General features: G+C 37.3%; 2 protein-coding genes across 3 annotated transcripts in view; one reads left to right on the top strand and one right to left on the bottom strand.

Annotated features, from left to right (window-relative positions):
* The window catches only part of pkia (cAMP-dependent protein kinase inhibitor alpha), a 48,386-nt gene extending 32,258 nt beyond the window's left edge, over nucleotides 1–16,128 (bottom strand). The window contains exon 1 of the mRNA XM_079806153.1: nucleotides 16,052–16,128. The gene's annotated coding sequence lies outside the window, so the exon portion shown is untranslated. The remainder of the gene's footprint in view (nucleotides 1–16,051) is intronic.
* On the top strand, nucleotides 2,020–27,403 carry zc2hc1a (zinc finger, C2HC-type containing 1A). 2 transcript variants are annotated; one of them, XM_079806151.1, is made up of 11 exons: nucleotides 2,023–2,111; nucleotides 2,807–2,877; nucleotides 4,307–4,423; nucleotides 6,824–6,859; nucleotides 9,663–9,835; nucleotides 14,857–14,998; nucleotides 15,081–15,229; nucleotides 15,614–15,713; nucleotides 17,960–18,065; nucleotides 18,149–18,259; nucleotides 24,632–27,403. In XM_079806151.1, the coding sequence occupies exons 5-11, from the start codon at nucleotides 9,755–9,757 to the stop codon at nucleotides 24,765–24,767; spliced, it is 825 nt and encodes a 274-aa protein (XP_079662277.1). In that variant the 5' UTR covers nucleotides 2,023–2,111; nucleotides 2,807–2,877; nucleotides 4,307–4,423; nucleotides 6,824–6,859; nucleotides 9,663–9,754; the 3' UTR covers nucleotides 24,768–27,403. The 2 variants fall into 2 exon arrangements, with proteins under 2 accessions (XP_079662276.1, XP_079662277.1); XM_079806150.1 differs by lacking the exon at nucleotides 9,663–9,835 and having other exon boundaries at nucleotides 2,020–2,111.
* The last annotated feature ends 46 nt before the right edge of the window (nucleotides 27,404–27,449 follow it).

Here is a 27,449-nt window from a genome sequence, read left to right as displayed (position 1 = left end):
CGCAGCGTAAACACGCGGCAGACACGAGAGAAGAGAGGTGGAGAGCTAGTAAGCTCTTAGAAGTGGCGTTGCCAGCAACGCACACACACGTACACACATATACATAGTATAAAGGATATTTTGACCCCGGATGGCACAGCTGGAACAGCAGGCGGCTGAAGGAGGAGACCAGGTTGGAATCCGTCGTCCTCAGGGCTGCAGGGATTCCGCTGGTAGCGTTTCGACGGCGGGCTTCGATCCGGAGCTCAGCGATAGCAGTCGCTGAAGAAGAATTAATCTGACTAACCTTGCGAGACGGGGTCTTATATACCCTTGGCTATGCAAATTCTGTTGCCCCTTGTGGCGGGAATTTAGAAGGACCTGATTGGTCCGTCCCGCCCCGCGGTCTCGCTGTAGGTTGCTGCAGTTGCAGCGGCACAGCCAATCAGCACGCAGCTGCTTCCTGCTGAGAGTTGTGCAGCTGCACTGCGTGTAAAGGGTATTTTTGGATAAAAATTTGCTTCAATATCTTGAGGAAAGGAATTCCCCCATAAGCGTTTTAGCAAAACGCAATACGAGTACTCTCGTAAGGGAACTTCTGACTCTTAAGCCCATATCATGGCATTTCTGCAGAAATAGGCCTACTTGAAAAGATGAAAGTGTTTTCATCCCTGAGAACGAAATGAATACGTTTTATTAGCCTAATGAATAATTATTTAATATTGACAAATGCAAAAAAAGCTTTAATGATAAACGTGAAAGACGTGAACAGATTCAATATTCGTTCAGCATCACATGCATCATGACAGAATATCACACAGACACAACTCAACATATTCTCCTTTCATGCTTCTGTTCACATCTCACTGGCTTAAATGCATGTTTCTCTTGTTCAAGGATATGAATAGAAAAGTAACTTTATAAGTATTGTTGTTAAATATCGTAGACATCGATCCGAATAACATCCATGAAAACAACGTGTATGGGTAGCGCCGCTCACTTCCGGTTCTGTGGATGGGGTTCTGAAACTGGTGTGCTGCGGGGCTGCAGCTGGATGTATCTCGTTCTATCAGCCATGACTTGTACATGACACATCAGTGAGACATTGTGCCATTTCAAATAAAACAGCTGATTTCATTCAGTGAATAGGCTGGCTGCATTTCCCAGGCAGATGTGCTGGGATTCTGGCCCAACATTCAATAGTTCCGTATTTAAACAAGGACTCTATTGTTTGAGATTCCGCCCAATACAGATGTTTATTGTTACTTCTCAGGGGCATGTGAATAAGATACTAACAGAGTTTTAAAAAGAGTAATATGGTGCAAAATGTCATCTGCAATAGACTTGAGTGTTTTGCTCTTGCAAATAGTAGCTTTGGACTGGAAATTTGCCAGTAAAAATAATAAGAAAATATCAAACAATGTGCCAAAGTAATTATTAATGTAGAATTAAAACACTGCCGTTCAAAAGTTTTTGATCGGTAAGATTTTTTATGTTTTTAGAAGAAGTCTCTTGTGCCCACCAAGGCTGCATTAATTTAATTAAAAATACAACAACAACAAAAAGAACAGTAACATTGTGAAATATTATTAAAATATTAAAAAAACTGTTTTCTATTCTATTCAACATTGATAATAATCATGTTTCTTGAGCAGCAAATCATATTAAAATGATTTCTGAAGGATCATGTGACACTGAAGACTGGAGTAATGATGCTGAAAATTCAGCTTTGCATCACAGAAATAAATTACAATTTAAAATATATTCAAATAGAAAACAGTTATTTTACATTTTTATAATATTTCACAATATTACTGTTCTTTTTTTGTATTTCTAATTAAATATGCAGCCTTGGTGAGGATAAGAGACTTTTAAAAACATAAAAAGTGTAGTCCTAGGCAGTGTAGGCCTATGTAATAAAATGTAGATTGTAAAGCACAGCCTGGTCGCCTCCCACGTCCCACCTAGCGGATAGATAAAGGTATTACACAGCGTTTATTTCTGCGGGGAAACGGGAAAAGACCAATCAAAAATAAGGATACTGGTATGTGGAGCGGCTACCTAGAAGAGCCTAGTTGCTACAGCATCGTCCTTAGTGTCTTACCAGGCAAGAAAGATGGAGGAAATAGAAGGTAAGGCTTTAAATAAGCAAAAGATGCTTATGTAAATATTTTTGAATATTGTGCATTTAACCTCTAACACTCAATCCGTGTGTTTGTATAATGGAGAGCAGCTTTGGTTTATTCATTGCGCTGTTGTTTGAGGTTATCACCATGGAAGAGAATGACGTTTAGTAGGAAATACTGACGTTTGACTGTTATTTTAAGTATATATATATATATATATATATATATATATATATATATATATATATATATATATATATATACTGTTTATACATAACGTTACATACATATACATGAATGTGTGTATATATAGCTGAAGTGCTTTTGTTGTGACATTTGATTCATGTGAAGGCTGCATTAAAACAAACTTAATTCCATTTCAATCAATTGTTCTTGTGTGGCTCCGCCAGGAAAGATTTTTTTTTTCTCTCTACAAACTGACATCCTTTAATTCCTTTTTTCAGCACATCATTTGTTTTGCATGGACTGACAGGAGTGACCTATTTTCACACTGCTTGCTGCTTGATCTGTTCTCATTTGTTTAGCTAATCTAAAGCCACTATCTGAGTGAACTGGCTGCATAGACACACCCAAACAGACTTAACTACTTTTTGATCTTTATCATTTTTGTGTTTTTTTTTTCTTTTGTATTATCGTGATGATCTCTGTTACTATTTATATATTTTTTCTTTTGTCTTAAGAATCTCCTCCTGTTTCTGAAGATCTGGTGCCCTGCAAAATATGTGGAAGAAGTTTTTTTCCAAGGGTGCTTGTAAGTGTTTCTTTATGGATGATGAACTGACAACTGATGGTTGATATAAATTTGACATAAAACAGAAATCCCAACAGGACATTCTATATAATATATAAATAGTATTCTGCTATATGTTACCATATGTCCATTTATTATGCGTTGCCTGCCTAACAAATTAAAGTACCGGTATGTTACAGTACATAGGGCTGTGCGATATTGAAGAAAAATGCGATATCCTGGTTAAATAATGCAATATTCGATATGCGATACGATATTGTTTTAAGTGTGTAAAATCTATTTCTTTCCCCAACTGATATCCTTCACTTAAAGCATAACCGACTGTGTTTACATGAATACTCATCAAGACAGCCATTTTGACATAACTGTGTGTGTATTTGACAGTTCGAGTGTGTAACAATACACTCGGTGTGTGTCCGACAGCAGACAGCGCGAGACTGCAAGGAGTTTTTCGCAAGTTATTGTTTTTAATAACTCCTTTTAACGTCAAGCAAGTCACATAAGTAATAGTTGTGTGCCTAATCTATTCTCTGCTATATGCGTCGACCTAAAACGTACACTTTTCACAATGTTGAAGTAGCCTATTAAAATCGTTCAAATATTGCGTGCCCTTGCGATATTCCGATAATTTCGATATATTGTGCAGCCCTATACGTACACTACCATTCAGAATTTTGGGGTCTGTAAGATTTTTTTTTTAAGTGTTTTCTAAGAAAGTCTTTTATGTTCACCAAGGCTGCAATTATTTGAAAAAAAAAAAATACAGTAAAAATGGTAATATTGTGAAATACTAATATAATTTAAAACAACTCTTTTCTATTTTAATATATTTAAAAATGTAATTATATATCTGACAGAAAAGCAAAATTTTCACCATCATTACTCCAGTCTTCAGTGTCACATGATCGTTCAGAAATCATTCTAATATGCTGATTTGGTGCTGGATTTTTAATGATAATGTTCAGCATTAACAATGCTGAAAACAGTTGTGCTGATTAATATTTTGTAGAAACACATTTTTTTCAGGATTCTTTAATGAATAGAAAGTTCAAAAGAACAGCATTTATTTGAAATAGGAATCTTTTGTAAAATTATAAAGGTCTTCACTGTCTTTTTTTGATTAATTTAATGTATTCTTGATGAGTAAATGTTTTTAGTTTTTTTTGGAAAGACATTTTTTTTACTGACCCCTTTGAATGTTAGTGTACATGTTGCCTAGCAATATACTAGCCAGTTATATTGTTGTGCAGTTGCTATATCAAGATTAGCAACAAGGCATGTATTTTTCACAGGTCACACTGTAATCGCATAACCTGGTATTATTACCCTGTCAACGCAGTGCTGTCACAGTTATTTGATGGTATTATTACCCTGTCAATGCAGTGCTGTCACAGTTATTTGATACCCGCCCAACATATACCTGTTTTAGAAAAAACATGTGCCGATCTGCCAGAAGACAGTGGCAAAGAGGAGGAAGGTGTTTGACTCCAGCAGGCAAAGGGCAGAGGGGACTGATATTTCTACAATCAAACCCATAAAACCAAAGGTGAGGAAACAACCACACAACACTTTACAAATTACACAAATTACAGTTACAAGTTTGAACTAGTTGTTTTGACCTTGATCTAGTTTACCATAATCAGTACTATATATTTCCGCATATATAAAGGGATTTTGGGTTCCCTTCATGTTCAAAGATGAGGAGATGTGAACGGTTAGTGATTACATGCAGTATATAGTTGGGACTGCTGCACATTCAGGAACAGTGTAGTTGCCGTCACCATAACATCTATCTGCAGTGGCAAAAGTGACATTCACCACCACCATCTTAGTATTAATAGAACAACATAAGCATAAAGGCACTTATTTACTTGATTTCAAGCCTCATTGCCTATCAACACTGGAAATCAGTTAATAATATATAACAATAATACGGGTATTTTGTAAGGCTAGTTTACACTGCTCCAGCACACTAACATCCAATGAGCATCTCAAGGCTTGGGTGGTCTTGTATAATGATTTTGATTTCATAGTGAACCATTGAAGTGACAATGAGCGTGTTTACTTGCACATTCTTAACCCAAATATGCTGACAGTGCATATGGTTGTAAACGCTTTACCAGTTTTCCTTTATCAGAGTCATAAATAGGTTAATCATAAACCGATCAACACCGATTTTTCCCTCTAACCCTGATTTTGCCCAGCATGCCAGCATTTCTCCTATGCTGTTGACGTAGTAAATACAGTGTAGCGTTTCCGAATTCTTTATCAGAACGCAGACTTTAATGCTTTATTTAACAATCACAATGAATGATATAATATATGAAATCATATACACAAATGTTTATGTTTTGAATAATCTGATTTATTAAAGTCTTGTAAACACGGTTTACTTGCGTTGCTGGGTTATTAGTTTGCATGGAAACTGGGACAACGGGTTAATTCAATAAACTTTGTTTTGGGAGTTATTAGTGTATCGCCATGCATGTAAACGTGTTGACTCCATAAAAAAACAAATAGCTTATTATTATTATTATTATTATTTTACTTTTTTGCTGAGAATCCGCAAAGCTCTTACTTCTTTTGTTAAGGAAAGACCGCTAAATAATATGTCTTACAGCTGGATTCAATATATAATAATATATTAAAACGATGTACAGACTATGGAGGTAGATTTCTGCAGTAGTGCTCTTTAATTGTCTCACACAAAAACGCTGACTCTGAGCTTGGAAATTCACAGGGAGTACAAACACCTCAATGCAAATCTCTGGTAATTAAAATCATTTCCCCCACACTTTATGGATGTAATTTTAATAATGCCCTGTGACAAAATTCTTAGATTAAGTTAGTCAATTTAAATAAATGCAGTTACTGTGTTAAAAAAAAAAGTGCATTGATGCGTTGGGCAGATGCTTGTATCCAAAATGAGTTGCTGTGCTTTCAAGGTATTTATATATATTAAGAATTTTTTTTTACTTATGCATCAACATACATCAGGTGTATTAATTCAGAACAAATGAGCTACTTAAAAATGAAACAACTTAAAGTAACTAGCAATCAAAAAAAATTAATATATCTACAATAATATTCAAATAAGAAATAAATCTTGAAAGAGATCATTTTGGATAATATATCTTTTTTTCTTAACTTTTTTACATTTATTGATTTTTGTCCAAATTCTTCCTGACCATAGACCTAAATTTACAAGCCTGTTGCCCTTAATGAATTGTTAATTTATTGTCAAATTATTATTACTATAGATTTGATGTGAATATTCCTTATTACTGCCAGCATGAGTGTTTCCTTGGAATTGATAGTGTCATTCTTTATCAGTTGGTCTAAAGGAATTTCATGCATGGCTGCACCATGTTTGTTGAGGCAGTGTAAACGGCACAGTTGTTTTTTCAGCTTTCTAAATATACCTACCAACTTGTTTGAAATGTTAAAGGGATAGTTCACCCCAAAATGAAAATTCTGTCATCATTTACTCACCCGCATGTTGTTCCAAACCTGTATGAGTTTCTTTGTTCTGCTGAACAACACAAAAGAAGATATTTTAAAGAATGTTTGTAACAAAGCAGATAGAGCAACCATTGACTACCATAGTATTGTTTTCCCTACTATGGTAGTCAATGGTTGCTTGGATCTGTTTGGTTACAAACATTCTTCAAAATATCTTCTTTTGTGTTCAGCAGAACAAAGAAACTCATACAGGTTTGGAACAACATGCGGGTGAGTAAATTATTTTTGGGTAAACTATCCCTTTAAGTGAACATGCCTTGGTTCAGAACAGTCAAACTCTGGTTTGGCCTCAAGAAAGAACATAAAATGTGAAAAATACCTCAATCTCAATGAGACTCTGTTCAGAAACTTTTCCTCCACGGCTACCCTCATATCTACCCCAATGTCCTGAAATATTCTGAAACCCCTTTTGATTATGTTTCAGTTACACAGTTCTTCCAGCAGCTCTAAGTCTGATAAAGTAAGTTGAATGTTTGATTTTGTTTGTTTTTTTTCTCTTGTGTCTCACCATGTCACCTCTGATATGAAGGCTTCAGTGTTTAATATTTGCTAACTTAAAAAAAATGGTCCTTTTAATTCTCAAATGGAGGCTGTCCTTTAATTTCTTAAAGGGATAGTTCACCCAAAAATGAAAATGACCCTATGATTTACTCACCCTCAAGCCATCCTTGGTGTATATGACATTCTTCTTTCAGACGAATACAAATGGAGTTATATTAAAAAAATGTCCTGGCTTTTCCAAGCATTATAATGGCAGTAAATGGCAGCCCAAAATTTGAAGCCCAAAAAAGTGTATCCATCCATCATAAACGTACTCCACACGGCTCCGGGGGGTTAAGAAAGGCCTTCTGAAGCACATTGATGGGTTTTTGTAAGAAAAATGTCAATATTTAACACGTTATAAAAGTAAAATATCTTCCGTGTTCAACTTATGAAAAAAGCGTAACTGGCGTGACAATGACGTTGGACGTAGCATAAGTGTTATGAACTGCGAGAGGCAGTACTCTTTCTTCGTAAGTTGAATATGGAAGTCGGTCCGCCAGAAGCTTGATATTTTACTTTATAAAGTTTTAAATATGGATATTTTTCTTACACAAATGCATCAATTCACTTCAGAAGGCCTTTACTAACCCCCTGAGCCGTGTGGATTACTTTTATATTGGATGGATACACTTTTTGGGCTTTAAACTTTGGGCTGCCATTATAATGCTTGGATTAGCCAGGAATTTTTTAAATATATATATAACTCGGGTTGTATTCATCTGAAAGAAAAATTTAATTTACACCTAGGATGGCTTGAGGGTGAGTAAATCATGGGATACTATCCCTATCCCTTTCAATATTATCTTTGTAGTTGTTTTAAAAATATGAATGCAAGATCTCTAAAAGAGTTACAAGTTAATGAAGGAAACCCACCTTAAATCTAGCCATTACTGTGTCATAAGAGCTCTGTGATTAATTTATGTGTTCAAGAATATTGAATCAGGAAAAGAAATGTGCCATAGTAAAAATCTGCACTACTTCTGTCAGTCCTTCTTATCCTCAGAGGAGTTGTGTCCTTAGACTGAGGGAGTAATCTTTTTTTTTTTTCTTTCTTTTTTCTCAAGATGTTTGTTTTGACTTCACATTCTGGGATCACTAAACAAATGTATATCTGTGTTCTGACATACAAAACAGTAATTTTTGTTAAAAACAGTGGTTCCTATTCGAAGTGGAACTCAACACTGCGTCTTGGATTGACACTAAGGGGAACACCATCAGTGTCAATTTCTTTGGTCGACGACAGTCGATGATGTCATCACCAGAGCGCCCGTGAGTATAAGAGGGCACCTGCAATGTACGTCATCAGCTTTTTCGTCTTCAGGAGTAGTTTGTTTGTGCTGGTGCGTGTTGAAGGCAATTGATATGGAGAAGCACTCAAACAAACATTTTAGGAAGTGTGTGCCTCCTTGTCCCAGGCTTTTGACACCCGAGTACACGCATGACCTGTGCGTTGTGTGTTTGGGTGAGGAGCGTGCATGTTCAGTTCTTGAGGGAGCTGAATGTGGCCATTGTAAGAGATTCACAATGAGTAAGCTTTGTTCGCGCTTGGCCCTATTCTCGAGTGTTGGGGGACCAGGGTCTGCGCCCCATGGCTCAGGCCTCGCTGTAGTAGGTCGAGACAGAGGTTGGGAAGCTTAGGAAGGTGAGGGACCTGGTCGGCAGCTTTCAGGAAGTACATCTCACGCCTACATCTCTAAATCTCCACCTAAGACCTCTGGGGAACCTGGCGTAGGGCAGGCTCCCTTCAGTAGTTGGTACCTTAGTGTAGAGTAGAACCTTCCCCACTGCCTGGGGATTTGAAGAAAGATCCTCCGCTCCTCATCTAAGCCTTAACCGGTCCAAGTAGAACCTAACATGTAGAGTTCATTTGTCTACAGCATTGGACACCCTTTTTTTGAATGCTGGGAGTATTTGGATCCTGGACTAGTCCAGGCAGGGTCAGAGCACTCGCCCCTGATTGAAAACTCTGGGGTGGTATAGCTGAAGCTCCCCTGCGGTTCCCTAGGAGTATGAGTCTTTACCCCTGGAGGTAGTGGTAATCCAGGGTTGCATCTTAAAATATTTCCCCAGTCAAGTATTCCCAATGGGCTGTGTTCTTGGGCTTCATGTGGCTAATGCCTGGCCCGTAAAGAAGGGAGGAAGGAGGTTGTAAAGAATGGGACTTTCCTTGTCACGCAGCATAGAACCTTGTGCAATGTCCGAGGGAATACTACCACTTGACAGCCTCTATAGGACGCGCCCTATATGATTGACCCATCTAAGTAAGTCCATAGAGTCGATTTATGCTATGCCTATTATGATTATGTATATGCACAGCTAATGAGACAGGAATTTCCTCAGCATGGCAGAATGGGTATTTGTTTCACATAGCGTCAATCCAAGATACTATGTTAGGTTCCACTTTGAAAGGGAACGCCTCAGGTTACGGCTGTTAGCATGGTTCCCTGAGAAGGGGAATGAGACACTGCGTCTCGTCCAGTGATGACGCCATAGACTGTCATCGGCCAATTAAATTGTTGTGTACACACGTGCTTCAGATACCGGTCACGCTGATGCTGTTCCCCATAGCGTCAATCCAAGGCGCAGTGTAGTGTTACACAATATACCGGTACTAGATAGGTATCACGATACCCTGCTTTTAAAAAGGTACTACGGCTTTCATGGTGATGAAATGAGAGAAATGGCTGTAAATAGAGTGGGTTCTCTTGCCGAATGACCAGGTTGTTGAGAAGGCAGATACACTTACATTGCCGACAGTCAGGGCAAGCCCACAAAGCCCGTCTGCAAAAGATGTTACAAAACAACGCAAGCGATGGGAGCCAACACGTCCAACTTGGCAAAGCATCTTGCCGACAAACATCCCGACTTGTTCAAAGAATTTAAAGAGCGACAGGTTAGTGAATGTGATACCAGCATTATGTCTATGCCCTCAAATGAGTGTTATTTATTTATTTTACCCGCACAATATTTTACCTGTATTGAATCTGTTTAAAACCTTTATCTAATTATTTACAATAATAGAATTATTAATACTATATATGTACTAATTAAATTCATTGTCAAAAATTTTAAAATAAACAATGTAAAAAACGAATAAACAAAATTTGTATTGAGGATTTAAATAATAAACGTAAATGACATTAACTCTAAGTCTGTAACTTCATGGTAATGAAGCTCAAATCCAGAAGTATCAGCCTGCATATTAGTATGCTAAGGTAGATCGAGCACAAGACTCATTACATCTCCTTGGTGGAGGTCAACTCCCCCACTTCCACAGGCAAATAAACTGATGTCAGCAGAACAAGCAACTACACAGATGAGCCAGCCCTCCCTTCCAACTGTGAGAGACTCAAAAGATGCAAACAGATTAAACAAAGCGGTAGCCGAGTTTCTGTCTTGATCAGTTGCCATAAGTTGAGAAAAGTGGAAACCTTGTGCAACAGCCAAACAGAAAATTCGACATGCCTGCAAGAAGTTATTCAGTGTATAGTGAAATCCCAAAGCTGTACACTGAGACCAGGAATGTTTTTCAGTCACAACTCACCAGCCTTTCTTTGCATGTACACTGACTTCTGGACAAGCAGGGTGGTTGATGCATACATTGCAGTCACAATCCACTATATAATATGCAGTTCATACAGCAGATAATCTCCACCAAGCCCTGGAGGAGATGGTGTCAGAGAAATGGGGACTGAGAAACTGGACCTGTTCAAAATAGCTGGCCTATCCATTGACAATGCCTCTAAAAACAAAAAGGGGGTATTCCAGAAAGCAGGTTATGTTTCATACCATGGTACGTTTAAGAGTAAGTAAATGGATAACCTCAACTTTCGGTTCCAAAATTGGAGGTAACTTTCAGGGTAACTTAGTAAGTAGCCATAGCAACTCACTCTCTGAACAGGGTTAGTTTGCTTAAGAGGTATTCAGATGTTTTTTTATATAATTAATATAGTTATTAATATAACCACATTTTTTTCAGTGATATAATATAAAATATTATATATTAATTCTAAAGAATTATAATAAAAAATTATAACACGGTAATATTTAAAGGTTAATTAAATTCAAATATATTTATTAATTATTTACTTGATTTTCATCTCACACATGGATCTGCATTTAATTAATTAGTATCAAATAAACAATGTAATCCTTATTCTCAGTGAATAAAGATTACTTATTAAAGGGGTCATGAACTGGCTTTTTACATTTTTCTATACTGTTGTCTGAGGTTTTACATTCAAAAACATCATAATGAATAAGTAATATGCTATTTTCTGCCTTGGTTTTGAGGCTCTCTGAAAAACGCTCGGTTTTGATGGGCGTGCCGCACTGAAGACTTGGAAGTAAACACCCACGGCTAGGATTGGATAAGATTAGCATATTTAATGAGCTTAAGCTCCCCTCAGTACATGTGAAATTTTTTTGAAAGCGTCTGGAGAAACGCTCACAGGGCTCGAAAAATATCTTTATCAAACAAACACAATGATTAATCTCTCATCCACCCGCGATTGATTGGAATGTTATTTTTGTATTACTTGGCCGGCCCGATCAGTGAATATAACCGCTAACCGTACACACACACACATGCGCGCAAGAAAGGAATGTTATTTCACTATTTAAGATAGCCCGTCGGCAGGCCGGTGATACGTTTTGGTAGCCTGTCTGAAAAACGCATAGCCCCGGGACGTTGGGCTTTGCTAACACTGGTGTTAGAAGTGTGAGTCTGATCACGAATGAACCAATAACACCTTCTCCAGCCTGTGACAGCGTGCTAAGGTATGTAATCAATAGATATCAAACGATCTGTAACAATGCAATACTAACTCAAATAAAAAAACATGTTTTACTCACATTAGTGTGTTGCACCGTTCCTGTCGGATCCAATATAGAAGGCACAGCATTGTGTTTTAATCTCAATATGTCTGCAAATCCAGTCTCGACCTGTATCTTGTTTACAATCGATTCTGCTGTGAAATGAAACGAACAAACGCGCAATGTCTTGCGCATGCGAGCTGGAACCGGCATGTTTATTGCTCGGTAGTGCGACCCGGTGGGCGGGCTTGAGGCGGCACTTCTGCATTCTATGACGTCAATGGTCGACATATTCTGAGATCTCTCGTTTTCTGGGCCTGGTGTCAATAAAAGCTTTTCTTTGACTAACAAGGATGTTTTCAGCTCTGAAACGTACAGGATATTCTTATATCACGATGAACTTTTATATATCAAAGGCTCAAATGAAAGTTGATTTCTCAATTCATCACCCCTTTAAACAAAGAAATTGAAAAAATGATTGCATAACCACCAAATAGGTGACGATGTGCACTAAGTAGGTTATGTAAGTCGGCATTAAACAAAAGAAGAAGAGGAAGTAGAATGGCGCTTTTTCTTAGCGTCTGTTTCCATGGTGAATCATCGATTCATCGCTCTTTTGAGAATGTCTTGTGTGTTAACCGGGAACATATTCTGAGTTGTCTGAACTTACTCCCGGACTTGTTTTTGGAACCAGCATACCTCGAGTAAGCAAGGTTTGGGTTAATCAAGCGAGAGTTCAAGGTATATGTAACGGTAAGTTAACCTTGCTTTCTGGAATACCCCCCTGGATACCATGTTTTGGCCATAACCTTCATCTGGCTGTAGGCAAGGCATTAGGCCTGGCCCGTGTCTCAAGTGTCTTGTACAGGCTCCATGTAATTGAGTCTGCCTTTTCCAGGTCAAACAAAATGATGAGGAATTTGAAGAGAAAACAGCAGACCTTAAATCTAGCAATGCAAAAGCTAATTCACAATGAGCCTACACGCTGGAACTCCACCTTTTGACATGGTGGAAAGATTCTGTATACAGTCTGTGCCATTTTGGCTGAAAATCAGAAGAAGTTACCGATGTTTTAAAGCAGCACTAGGTAGGTTTTGCTCTCGGGGTCCCCATACAGTTGGGAAACAGTATTGTCCTCTACTACTGTTGTAAACTCTGTCATCCTTCATCAGGGGATGCATCGCAAGTGCATTTGTTGACATGACAACCATGACGCCGCATTCACACGGGGCGTCGGCGTCAATACTTCTTGGCCCGTGTGAATGCGGCGTGATAGCCCTGAACACTGCATTTAAGGATTGGTGGTGGAAGTGACGTATATAATCCGTAAAGCAGTCGAATTTTGTAGTTCTTTTTGTTCTCGGGTTACTACCCGAAACCCGAAGTTTAAAAGTACGATTAAAAACGATACAGACCCCGTCAGGCTATGGCAGACGTGTCATTCAACCTATTGTAAGTCGATGTATCATCACAAGAGTCTTGAAAATATATTATAAAGGTTGAAAGTTACCTAGTGCTGCTTTAAGTGGAGGGAAAGACCCCACGTTGTCTTCTTTGTTGTTGTCTATAAAATGGAAACTACTTTCCTTTCTGACAGTAAAGGAAGGAGAAGGCGCTCTTTCATGTGAAATGAAGGAAAAAATAAGACCTCAAGATTCACAGTACATTCGCAGCAAGATACGAAAGCAGACTTCTGGACACTGTTCTAAACACTGCAAACTTTATCCCAAGATTTTTGGACCGTTTTCTTACCATGGAGGAACAGGTGAAAGCAGCACTTTACAGAAATCGGTTAAAGCTTAATTACAGCAAAATAATGTGGTCCAAGCACATTAGACTGACTGAGGAGCACATTGGCACTTGTTTTCGTTGCTAAGAACCTGGAATTGGCCAAAGAACTGTCCCAAGTCCAAGTGAGAATATGACGGGGTGGGGGGGGATTGGGAGACATGTTCACGTTCTGTTGACAAAAAAACGTTCTATTGTGAACCAATGGTTGTTTAAATAAACATGGCTATAAAGTTCAACAGCTGCAACAATTTATTTTTTGTTAAAAGCTGTAGCTTAGCAGCGGTGACACATTTATTTATTTTGAGTATAAACAGTTCACATTCCCACTCTGTCTCAGCAGACAGCAAAAACGGAGAAACTTTGTTTATTAATAAAAACAACGAAACCATGTTTTTGCCGTAGTATTGTTTAAGTATCGGTATCGTGATATTTAAGTTGGTATTGCATCAAAGTCAAAAATTTGGTGTTGTGACAACACTAGCGCAGTGTCTTTTTCCCCTTCTCAGGGAACCATGGTTACAGTCATAATCTGAGGTGTTCTTAGCCATTACCCAAGGCAACATTTAAGATACTTCTGTTGTAATGATGACAAAGCTGCTTACTTTCAAACTTCTTTATTACCAGAAATTAAGCCTATCAGTAGATTCAAATGATTAACCATGATCCATTTTGTGATTCTCGACGTTTCAAGAACTACACGTTCTTTAGTAAAACAAACAAACTGAGAAATGTGGGTTCTGTTGTACGTCATGATTTTAATTAAATACAATAAATTAAATAAAGTTAAGAATTGTATCACTTTTATCAAATTTTCACAATATATATGTAGGTAGGTACTATATCAGTTTTCTGAAAATTATCATCATCATCATTAATTTGGTCACTAGTGTAAATATCAGTCAATATTGGATATTTAATTGTTCATACTCCTTTACCCTATTCTTACATTTAGGTTACCTGTTGCCATTACCTGACGCTTAATTTTTAAAATACTAATAATTTAATAAATATATCCAATTTTCACTCTGTACTTTTTTTTTGTTTTAAGTGTTTTTATTTTCCATTTTAAATGTACAATAGTATAGAATAGCTTACTATATTGACCCTTTATGTTTTTCACAGCATGGAAATAATTATCAGAATTTGAATAATGGTACATAACTATATTTTGATAATTTGTTCATCTGATGGCCCCCTTGGAGGTTATGTAGTAGGTGATATAGGAAATTCATTTTACCCTGCATTCCTGTTGAATTTTGTTCATATTGCACTTGTCTGTTTTTAAATTAAATATCTGCTTTTAAACAGCCTGAACCACCCAAGAAACAGTCCAATTGGCGCCGAAAGCATGAAGAATTCATTGCCACTATTCGCGCTGCCAAAGGCTTAAATCAAGTCATGAAAGATGGCGGACCCCTTCCTCCACCCCCTCCTCCATCCTATGATCCAGGTCAAAAAAACGCTTGTTAATTGACTCTTGGAATAGTTATAGTAAAATCAGTCAAAACATTAACAGCAATTGACTTTTTCAGATTATATCCAGTGTCCCTATTGCCAGCGACGCTTCAGTGAGAATGCAGCAGATCGCCACATCAAGTTCTGTAAGGAGCAAGCGTCCAGAATCTCCAACAAGACCAAGTTTCCTGGAAGTGAAAAAGCCAAACCCCCAGCCAGGACTCCGGTGAGGCTTCACTGTGAACATCACTTGGGATCAGCCAGTGGTTTATTTGTTACATTTATTTAGGAAAAAGGGTATAACATTTTAATGTAGTGTAAAATAAAAGCAATTATCAAAAATTTTCTTAAATTTGTGGCTCCCTTGAAGGCTAATTTAAAATATAAATTACAGTTTGTCTCATTATTAAACTCTTCAGTTATTAAAGTGGCTTTTGATGTACTTAAAGCAGTGGTTCTCACATTTCCCCATGGTCATGAAGCTGCAACCCAAATTTTTAGGCATTTGAATGAAGCTAATTTATTTCTCAACAATCCACTCAATTACACATTTGTTTACAGTGCCTTGAGAGGTTTGATATATAAACTTAGCATCTCCCTGTGTCTGCAGTACAAACCTCCTGCAGCAAAGAAGACAAACCCTCCCGCTGTATCCACCGTGTCCTCTCGTCTACCTCAGCGCTCAGCCTATGGGCAGGGTGCTGGCACAGGTATAGACTCATATTTATTTAGTTATTTTTCCTCCATTTTGTTGCTGACATATTTGATCAATTCTTTTGTCAACAATCACTTTTGTGAAGCAACCAAAGCTATTAAACATATATGATTGCTCCTGTTGCATCCCTCAATGTTTCCCTAACATTATTTCAGTGTTCAGTGTACACATAGGGAGGTTTTAGTGAGAGGAAAAAAAGGCCGCTTTGATTTAAAAAAAAAGAAGTGTTGGTGCTGTGACATGGCATTTAAAGGGTTAGTTTCCAAACCCATAAGACTTTAGTTAAGTGAAGATTATAATTAATGAAATCTGAGAGATTTCTGTGTAACTTACCTCCCTCCAAGCATACGCAGACACAATGGTCCTCTTGCTACTGGTTTAATTAAAGACTTTTCTCCAAATCCACCATGAAAACTAAACACAAAATAACATTTATAAAGAAATCACAGTAGCTTGACACAAAGCGAAAGCGTGCACAACAGATGTAATGGCATTTTTTTTACTGACAAAAATACAGACAAATAAAACAAAATACCTCGTTGTCTACATGCTGTGAGAAAGGGAAAATAGTCTTTGAATATTCTTTAAGACCATTCAAGTCCTTTCTGACGAGAATGCACTTCTAATCGAAGCATACATAATGAACATGCTTGCACAAGCTTTTATTTGTAACTTTTATTCACATATAAATATTGATCAGCGAACATAAAAAGAAGCTTAACTGAACCTGCTTGTCATGTTAGAACAAAACTCATTGGTTCTTGAGGAAGCTCAAACATGCTGTGTAACATGAGAATGAACCTCATTGGTTCTTGAGGATGCTCAAACATGAGAATGAACCTCATTGGTTCTTGAGGAAGCTCAAACGTGCTGTGTAACATGAGAATGAACCTCATTGGTTCTTTAGGAAGCTCAAACATGCTGTGTAACATGAGAATGAAGTTCTTGAGGAAGCTCAAACATGCTGTGTAAATATGAGAATGAAGCTCATTAGTTCTTGAAGAAGCTCAAACATGCTGTGTAACATGAGAATGAAGTTCTTGAGGAAGCTCAAACATGCTGTGTAAATATGAGAATGAAGCTCATTAGTTCTTGAAGAAGCTCAAACATGCTGTGTAACATGAGAATGAACTTCATTGGTTCTTGAGGAAGCTCAAACATGCTGTATAACATATGAGAATGAACCTCATTAGTTCTTGAGGAAGCTCAAACGTCCTGTATAACATATGAGAATGAACCTCATTGGTTCTTGCACATCAAGCTTGTTTGAGCTTCTGTTTATCATATCTGATGTGTGCGTGGAAGGTTTATATAGGAATCAAAGATTAAATTAAATCTGTTAAGCATATAAAGCGATCGTGTCTCTTCATTTTTAATATTTTAGAAATGTACATGTTTAGTAATTTTATGTGCATTCTATCAATTAAATTTTTTTAAATAGATTTTTATAGCTTTAATTTATTAGTATATTTAGTATGTACATTTTTGTAATTTCAGTACTTAACTTTTTCATTGCAGTTTGTTGCTAAGGCAACATTTCACATTTTCAGTTTTTTTTATTTTATGTTTTATATATATCTTTTTTTTATTTTTTATTGTTAACTAAAAAAGTACAACACTGATCCAGTCCATATTTTGTTCTAAATTTCATCTCACCTCCAATTGTCACCTTTAATATTTCCACTTTTAACATCAGTAAAAAGGTTAAATCTTTGGACATTTTTAAAATATTTAAAATGCAAATTAGTCCCATTGTGTTGACAAGCATCCATAAGAGCGAATTTATATTAAAATCACTTGTAATATGTTTTGATGTGCTCCTAGCATTGTTATATTTAACTAAAACCATAAAAAATTAATTTCTTGAAATAAAATACATTTTAACTGAAATAAAATAAACTACTTTAATTTCAGTTAGCTACCAATACATCTCATTTTCATTTAATTTAACTTGATGTACAAAAATAACTCAAACTGAAAATATTATTATTTTTTAAGAAATGACTAAAACTTTAACTAAACTGAAAGTGAAAAGGGAAAATATAAAAACTAAAACAGTATCTCAATGATACTAAAATAACACTGATGATGATAAATGTAGGGGCCAATAATATCTCGACCTGTTCCTAACACAAATCTATTTTATGGTTTCTGAAGATTTGCAATACAGGACATGAAGTGTAGAGATGATACTTTTTAATCATATTAAAATAACTCCTTTTTCCCCCTCTCCCTCCACAGGGATTCCTAGCAGCAAAACCTCATCCATTGGCTCAGTGAGGAGCGTATCATCAGGATATTCTCCGTTACGGAACAACGCATCCGGCTTGACCAGCCCTCCCTCTGAGTAAGACACCAAGTCACTGACTAATCCAGATTTTTGACATAATCTCCAGGCTTTTAAGACCAAAATTGCACTTGTGTTTGCAGAGGGAATATGAAACCCAAGGGCATGATTTTGCAAAACTCCTTAAGAAGTCCGCCTTCTGGTATAGGGATGAACAAGAAGAAAGTCCAAAATGCAGATAACTGTATTTCAAGGTATGATGTTACAAGTATTGATGTACTGCACTGCTGCATTCTTGGGACTTGTGATGAATCCAAATGAACCCCTTCAACTATTCAAACCTTTTCTAGCACAACAATTGTGTTACGTCCTAGTCCTACGAGTGTCTAGGGCAGTGGTCGGGAAACTATGGCTCGCGAGCCACACCTGGCTCTTTGACAAAAATCATGTGGCTCTCCAGGTCTCACCCTTTACCAACAAATGATCAATAAAAAAAAAAAAAGAGACATATCAACAGAGATCCTCTCTCTGCAGGAAAAGCCGCTAACCTAGCTTAGCACAAAGACTGGAGGTAAACGGCTCGAGCTAGCCTACTGCTCAATAATTGACAAAATAACACCAACATTTTCCTATTTACATGTTGTGATGTGAATAGTTAAATTGTGTACTAAGACCGACAGAAAAGTTTTTTTTTTTTTTTTTAGACCGATACTTTTTTGTAAGTGTAACCTGCCGATACCGATTTTTGCCGATTCCAATTGTTTTTTTTTAAAGAACTATAACTGACTAGCCTGCATGCCAGCCGAACTTAGCTCCGCCCACAACATTTGAGGTCGGAAAGTTCGGTCTGGACTTGATCCGTTGTGAAGCAACTATGCCCGAACCAGAGCTGTTTGAACCAATCAAATTGTCAGGGCGGGCTTTATACGATGATGGACAGATGCTCAACAGCAACGTAATCACCAAAGAGCGCTTGGGTTGAATTCATTCTAATCCTAAACGGAGAACTTGTTCGTACATGCTTTCACCTTAACTATTTCTCTCAAAAATGATGATCGTTTTGGTAAGTACTCTGTGTATCCTTAAATTCTTTTTACAACACCGGCAAAGATAGTTTACTCTTCTTCTTCTACGTCCAGCGTGCATGCAGTTGAGTTCTGTTGACAACTATGCATCGCTCCGTTGCTCTGATTGTTTGTAGGTCTATCCAATTGAGTGCAGAGGCATTTTCTTTCCTGGTTCGGTTGAAACACGCCTCATAATCACAGCCCAATGGAGCAGTATCAGACTCATATTCTGACTAGAATTGAGTATGACGACGTCAGGCTAATAATTGACAGCATATACAAACAAAAATCTACTTTTCTGCAATGCAAAATTTTATTAAATTTTAGTAAAAAGATAAAATAAGAACAAATAAACAAATTTCAAACAAAAACCGGCTCAGAATCGGTAAACAAAGGTTTAGTCTACCTTGGGAGTTAAAATTTTACTAAAGCCCCGTTTCCACCGAAATTACCCGAAACAATTTGTACCAGGAACTTTTTTTACAGGAACTTTTTTTCCCCCAGACCTGCTACTGTCTGCGTTTCCACTGCGGTCTAAAGTACTGTGAAGATTAGGCAAATTAGTCCAGAGACTTGGGACTGCGCGCGGCTGCTCCTCCCAGTCAGCGACGGACAATCATTTTTGTGCGATACTGTCTGCAACAATAACGAGGAGATGCAAGCAGCGCTGCTTTTGCTAGTTATGTATTGGTTTAATAAAGAGGTCATTAACAAAACAGCAGAAAAGAGACGAGCACTGATACTAAAGCGTATTCTGGAAGCTCGTAAAGCTAGATTTAAAATAAGACAACGGATGTTATTATCAGCTATTACGGACATTGACCGTGAGATTGGCGCGCGTTCGTCTGAGCATCGGACAGAAAGAGCAAGACTGATATTCACTGAATGCAGAATGAACCTCGCAAAAGACTTTTAAAAATGCCGGTGGAAATAAAATGCTGCGTGAGCTCAACCAATCCGCATGTTCAGCGCCCAAGTCCCACCCCCGAAAGTTCCCGAACTTTGAAAAAGTACTACCTCGGAACCAGAGCCGTTCGGAGGGGGAAATATTTACCCGGAACTTCATCTACCAGTACCACCCCAAAGTTCCTAGTTCCTGGGGAAAGTTCCTGCTGTAGAAACGCGGCTTTAGTCTCAAAAGGAAAATAAATCATCAACAGAAATGTACGCTGACTCCCTATCTAGCCATAAACCAGGAGAGAACTAGCCTGACAAGCCAGACCCACATCAAGATGTTGGGTCTGGGAACTCACCATTGGCAGGGCTCAATCCAAGGGCCGGGATAAACGGTTGTCTTTCAAATTCCCTCTGCACGCAATAGGATAGCGCTACAACCAACCAGAGCAATGAAGAAGGTGAAGCGGAGCTAGTTGATAGATTAATAGTTGATAGAACGGTGCCGTTCTTTGTTCTTTTCTCAAAGAAAAGCTTAACGCCAAGTCTTCCAGAGTCACAGCCAAAGCCGTTTCGAAAGACCGTTGTTCACCAGCTTCTTTGTTTACAAGTAGCACGTGGAACCGCGGCAACTCTGCCATCATTATGTTAGGCCCGCCCACCAACTTTACACGATGTGATTGGCCTGACTAGAGTTTGCTTTTTCCAGCGCGCAGGCCAACGGAGAGCTGCTAGACTACCCTGGCTGCAAATTAGATTTGCTGCCGCTAGGGTGCGTCTAGATTTCTAGGCTAGGAGAGAACAGGAGATTCCAAAATATAAATGGTGCCCACCTGCCTATAGTTCCCAAATACAAAAAAGGAAAACAACCAATCAGAAGAATTACCGCTTAAGTGGTAAAACAAAGAAACAAGTAGGGGTGTAACGATTCGTTTTAACAACGATACGATTCGTATCACGATTTGAGGTTGTCGATACGATTCAAGGACGATATTGGTTAATTTAGAACGATACGATCCGAAACGATTCAGTGACTTGAAATCGATTCAGTAACTTTTTAGCCAAAAATAGTGTGACTGAAATAAATATCTGGATACTGGTCAGTGCAGGTGAAGTTTCCTAGATTCCTGTTGTTTCTTGTAAGGGAATCCGGTATATCAATTAATTATGGATATAAACAAACAAGTAAACAACAATTAATGGCAAATGCATTAAAATTTTATTTGAATAAAGTGCAACCAACAGTTTAGGTTGAATTAACAGGAAGATAACCTTTTCTGCTCTCATTTTCAATATTCAATACATTTTCAATAAAAGCACAGTAAGTGCAACCAACATTTCAACAGTAGTTAACCTGCTACTTCTGCTTTTGTTTTCCAACATAAAAATATTACAATATTAATATAAAAAATAAAGTGCAACTAACTTCTCTTCAGGTTTAATTAATAGTAAGTTTACCTGCTACTTTTGCTGTTGTTTTTCAACATTAAAATAATACAAATACAATATTAATATCAAAAATAAAGTGCAACCAACATTTCTTCAGATTGAATAAACTGGCCTGCTACTACTCTCAGTTTAATAAACAAACAATATTTAACAAAAGATAAAATGTAACCAACTACTCTTCAATGACTCTACAGATTTCTTTTTCAAAAATATCACCATGATCTGACCGCGGAACACTTCTCTGTGCGTTCACTATGTCGCCAGCAGTACTAAAACTCACTCTGCTGGCACACTGGTGCCAGGAATGCACAGGTAACAAGCAAGGGTTGAAAGTACAGGTAGCGCTTTCTCCTGGTGGCTTGATAATTTCTCGCTCGTTGGCTTCTCCTCTGCCATGCGCCATGCTATGTTTTGTTTTCTCAAGCCCCGTTCACACCGCCAGCAACACGCAGCGACAAAGCGACACAATCCCATTCATTTCAATGAGCGCTGCTGCTGGTGCGTTGCGATGATGTCACAGATAGGCAGACTGAATCGAGTAACGTTTAACGCCTTTATCATTAAAAGTGCTAAGAAAAAACATCCATATAAAGTCTGACGTGCTTAAATCCAATGCGTTATTTCCTATGATCGATACAATCGATTGATTACCTTTTAAAACGATGTTAGATCGATATATGTCGTCCGGAAGGCCAACTTGCCGAGCACAGATCGATGTAGTTAGATCATAGGAAAATAAATCGATACATCGATGTAGTAGATGAATCGTTACATCCCTAGAAACAAGGTAATTGTACAATGGCAAAGTTGTAGACTGGGGGTTGTAAAATGTAAATGTCACAATAAAACAAAAGTATTTTAGACTCCAGTGTTTAGCAGAATGAGCAACTAGGCACCAGTGCTCTGGACTAAATCGTCATCATCAACCGTTGATTCAATTCCAGTACTCAAGAACGCGAGTACAGAGGCCGCATGAAAGTCGAATGCAGACTTGAGAGATTAGAACCATTTAAAATCCCAAAGGACGCTGCGGGTGGTCAACGTACGGAAGCCTTTACACTTTAATGGGATAGTTCAACCAAAAATGAAAATTATCCCAAGATTTACTCATCCTCAAGTCATCCTAGGTGTATATGACATTCTTCTTTCAGACGAATACACTCAGAGTTATATTAAAAATGTCCTGGCTAATCCAAGCTTTATAATGGCAGTGAATGGCAGCCCAAAATTTGAAGCCCAAAAAAGTTTTTTATATTTTGATATTGTAATAATTTCAGTTACTCCAAATTTATGTAGAAACCATTTAAAGACAGTATATTTTAAATACTTGTTGTAATGGCATCTTTTTATGAATGAAGGCTGATGTCTCTATGAAAGTGATTATTTTTAAACATTAATGATAGACATTCAACATTACAGTATAACTGAAAGCTACCAATTTCATACATTAAAAAATAACAACTTTTAATTTAAGTGAACTTATAACATTTATCATAATGGGTTTATCTAAAGATTGTTTTATTTACCCATGGCCTTCCCTGTTAGACATAGCCTATACAGAAATGTATAAATGTATTAATGTAGAACTGCATTAAATAATACATTAAATATAGATTAATCATAATTAAATCTACAATTTTCTCTGTCAACTTTTTTTCTTTGATGAACATTAATGACAGACATCATCAGTGCTGCTGTCACTTTAACATGACGCGGATGTGAAGCGCTGTCACGCACAATTTTTTTCACAAGTTCATTTAAGACGTTATTTAACTTAAGACTCCTATCATGAGAATACTCGACAAAACTGGCATTTTGGCAAAATTCTCTGTGTTGTTGTCATTGTTTGTTCACGAGCGAAAGAAAACTTGATGTGTGAACGTCTGCACGAGATTGGCGCGATTCTTTCTGTCGAGTGTGTGTGTGTCAGGTGCGTCTCAATCAGGTCCCTAGCTTCCTAGGTGGTGAATCAGTATATCGTGTACATGAATGTGGCCGACTCCCTGATCAGTGCCCTGACTACTGAACTAGGGAGCTGATTGAGACGCACCCACACAGACAGGACATTCACAGACAGGGCGTTCTCTTGTGTCTTGTCGCTCTTAGATTGTTTAAAATCATTTACTTGAATAAGAGCGTGATCATATCATAACACTATACAAAAATGGACGCTGAATTAAATTGCGTTAAATATTTTTTACATGTTAAACTGAAAAAATGTTCCGCCCACGTTAACGCGCTAATTTGCACAGCACTAGTTGTAAAGTAAAATATCTAGCTTCCGCCAGACCGCTTTCTGTATTCAACTTGTGAAAAAAGCACAAAATTGTGATAATTTTCTTACAAAAACACCGGAGCCGTGTGTATTACTTTTATAATGGATGGATGCCCTTTTTTGGGGCTTCCATTCACTCCCATTATAAAGCTTGGATTAGCCAGGACATTTTTTTAAAAATATATAACTCTGATTGTATCATATACCATCTATTATATCATATACACCTAGAATGGCTTGAGTACTGTAAATCATGAGGACATTTTCATTTTTGGGTGAACTATCACTTTAAACTTCCCGTTGCAAGCTTACAAATACGTGAGGGCTCCTGAAAGTAAACATTTATCTGTTTGTTTGCTTAATTTTAATAAAGTGATAAAGACATGAAGAAAGCATAACGTGTTTATTGGCATATTAAAAAGAATCTTAACATTGACAAAGCATAGGTAACATTAACATTAAACATACATTCTCATTTTCACAAATACACGTGGTAAAATACAAAAAGATATAAAAATTATATGAAAACAATGTCTATAATAATATGAAAGAAATGTTTTAATAGATTGTGACATTTGGTGTGATGTTATGTTGTACTTATTGTGCATTAGCCACTACTTATAATATGCTGGGATGGTCAGCTTAACAACAAGATGGCAGCACATCTTAATTCTCACAAGGATGCGTTCTCTGTCCTGACATTTCTGAGTTTGTCCTTTTAAGGTTGCCTGGCAAGAGCAAAAAAAAAAGAAACCATGCCACAGTGCAATGCAATGCAGTTGTTACAAAGATAAATACTTCTTTGGACGTAACACTTGAGTTAGAGTTCAATTAAAAAGGTGTATATTTGTCCATGTTGCCAGGTTTCCTAAATCTTTTTGGCTGCAGTTTTGTTTTGAATAGTCCACATTGACTCATTCATCTTGATCTTCTTTTATTAGGAATGATGTGAAAAACGAAAATGAAAACAGTTACTCCACAGCAGGCACCAAGTTTTGCCATGAGTGTGGGACCAAGTACCCCGTGGACTGGGCCAAGTTTTGCTGTGAGTGCGGTGTGAAACGGATGTACATTTAAATGGAACTAACGCTAGAAAGACTGACTCACTGTAGCTGCAAAATGTACTTGGCAAAATCCATGTGCTGTAAAAACATTTCACTTGTAAACTGCTTATGTTTCTAGACTGAACCCCTCTGCTCAGTTTTTTTTTTTTATATGAAAGTGCAATATGATTGGTTACTGCTACAAAAGGAGTATTAATCACAGTTAAAGTTATGCTTAAAATGTTTCAATTGACTTTAGTTGATGGGACCATATCACAAAATGCAACCTTTCTGATGTTAACAGGGCAATATCTTATTGTAGTGTCATTGTGTCATTTATTTATTTAAAAAAAAAAAATAGGTTAAATGCATTGACTACAGTTCTTTCGCTGAGCAATCCAGTTTTGTATACGTTTTGATACGTTCTTGATTGTTTAGCGTTTTTAACAGTATTCATCATAAAATATCTTGTAGAAATTGTCATTGTATATTTATTAGACAAACAATCCCATCACATCTGTTCAACCTTGGTTGATCTAATCTCTTCAGCATATTCGTACATTAAAACAACATTCAAAGGCAACTGAAATGTCATGTCACATCCTTCCAGAGCATGCACCATACTACAACTTTCAAAAAGGACTTTACTATGGTATTTTATAGCTTCAGAGTTTTAAGCTTTATCATTGCTGTTCGGGGTGAGAGAAGTCAAGGGCCCTCATTTATCAACGGTGCGTACGCACAGATCTGTGCGTAAGAACAGGTTCACGCAAAGTGTGGAATTTACCAACTTGTACTTGTACGTAGAAATGTGTGTAAATATAAGCACACCTCTGAGCATGCTTACGCAGAGATTCTAGTGGTAGAATAGCAATACTACACATAGAAAGCATTTAAGAGTGTCACAGTATGCATTAAGCAATCTACATATGTCCTGTATTTCCTTTAATTACAAAACACTACATTTATATATATATATATATTGTAGGGGTGTAACGGTACACAAAACTGATGGTTTGGTACGTACCTCGGTTTTGAAGTCACGGTTCGGTATGGGTTCGGTACAGCACTTTTACAAAATTGCTTTTTATTTATTTTTATTAAACCGTGGTATACTGAAAAAAAAGTGGCTGTCTTTAAATGAATTAAATTATAACAATAAGTTTATTGAAGATATTGCTGTAAATTATATAGGGAGCCCTTACTCGCACATTAATATTAAAGGTTAACAACAGAGCCCAATCTATTAGCTTAAGTTCAGTGGCTATTTATTTTTAGGTATATTAATCAACACTCAAATAGCATAGTACGCAAACATGTAAACTTCACATAAGGCAGTTTTTTGCAATAACTTCTAAATCTAAAATAGTTTTTCTCCAATTCGTTGTTGAAATATAATCATTTATACACAGTTTCTGTCATTTTCATGACAGGTTTATTTAAACATACATGAAATAATCAAGACATCACTAACAGGACACTGAATGACTGTCTGAGGTAAATGTGATGCTACATGACATTGTTTAGTTTACAAGCAGTTATGTTGAGGTCTTTCCGCCATTGAAACACTGATTGAGCCATTACACCACATATGAAACGTTTCAGTAAGTTGTAATGTATCCTCAACAACATACCGTCAGATGTTCATTCATGTTTATTCTTTAGGAAGAAATGATCGATCGCGTTCACAGATGATCGTAGCCGCTTGAACTGTGATCAGTCACGCCACATTAAAGAGCGTCAAAACGGCAATTTATCGCTTGAATGCCGTGATAAAATGGACTGAATACTTCATATGTTCGTGTGGGAAATCGGATTGAAGTGTGTTCGGCGCTTAAAACAAGCCGACTGTTAACTGTTAAAGACTGTATTCGGAAACCGTTCGGTACGAATACGTATACCGTTACACCCCTAATATATTGTCATTTTAAACCCGATGCGTAATTGGTGTTAAACCCTATAAAAGACAGCTGTGACAAATGTCGGATGCAATTATTTCCTTGGACCCAACCTACATACAGAAATCCTCAACAAGCTGAAATAAAACTAGCTTTCATGCTATCGCCAGATTCCCAAACATAATTGGAGCCATGGACTGCACCCACATCGCCAGAAAAGCACCATCAACCCACGAATGTAATGATGTAAATAGAAAAGGGTTTCATTCTGTTAACATGCAAATCATGTGTTATGCAAATTTGTTGTTGTTAAACGTCGTTGCGCAACTCATTCTGTGTTTGTGAAGTTCCTCTTTGCCAGAATTGTGGAGAGGAAAAAACACAATCACATGATTTTTAAAGGGATGTGTTGTCAATGCTAATGACCGTGAAAAGGTACTTAAGCACATGTGGGATTCATCAACAATGAACTCATGTGCGTAAGAAATGTGTGCGCACGTTTTATACGGATTTTCTACTTAAAAACATTCTAAATTTCAGTCGTAGGACGAAATATAGAACCTTTTCTATGCAATGTTGATAAATGAGGGCCAAGGAGCTGGTGTGTGTTCGTGTTGATCTCAAGCATCACTCTGCACCCTATGCTACTACTATTGCTGCTCTGACAGCATGTATATGGATTATGACAGAAATTTTGCCATTCAAGAATTGAATGGTAAAACGGCTCCTGCATTGAAGTGATCCTACATTAATAAAGTAGTTAACAAAGCTCAGATTGAGTCCTGTTTGATGTGTTTGTTTAATTGATTTCCTTGGGC

This window comes from Gobio gobio, assembly GCF_949357685.1.
Source record: "Gobio gobio genome assembly, chromosome: 23".
NCBI lineage: Eukaryota > Metazoa > Chordata > Actinopteri > Cypriniformes > Gobionidae > Gobio > Gobio gobio.
The sequence above is the reverse complement of the archived record's forward strand: the minus strand, read 5'-3'. Positions and strand labels throughout refer to the sequence as shown.

What these genes read in the sequence shown, in the direction of transcription:
- zc2hc1a (XM_079806150.1), top strand. An exon ending in GCAGCTCTAAGTCTGATAAA is followed by an intron (nt 6,860 to 14,856) that starts GTAAGTTGAATG and finishes GCTTTTAAACAG; the next exon opens with CCTGAACCACCCAAGAAACA. An exon ending in TTGACCAGCCCTCCCTCTGA is followed by an intron (nt 18,066 to 18,148) that starts GTAAGACACCAA and finishes TTGTGTTTGCAG; the next exon opens with AGGGAATATGAAACCCAAGG.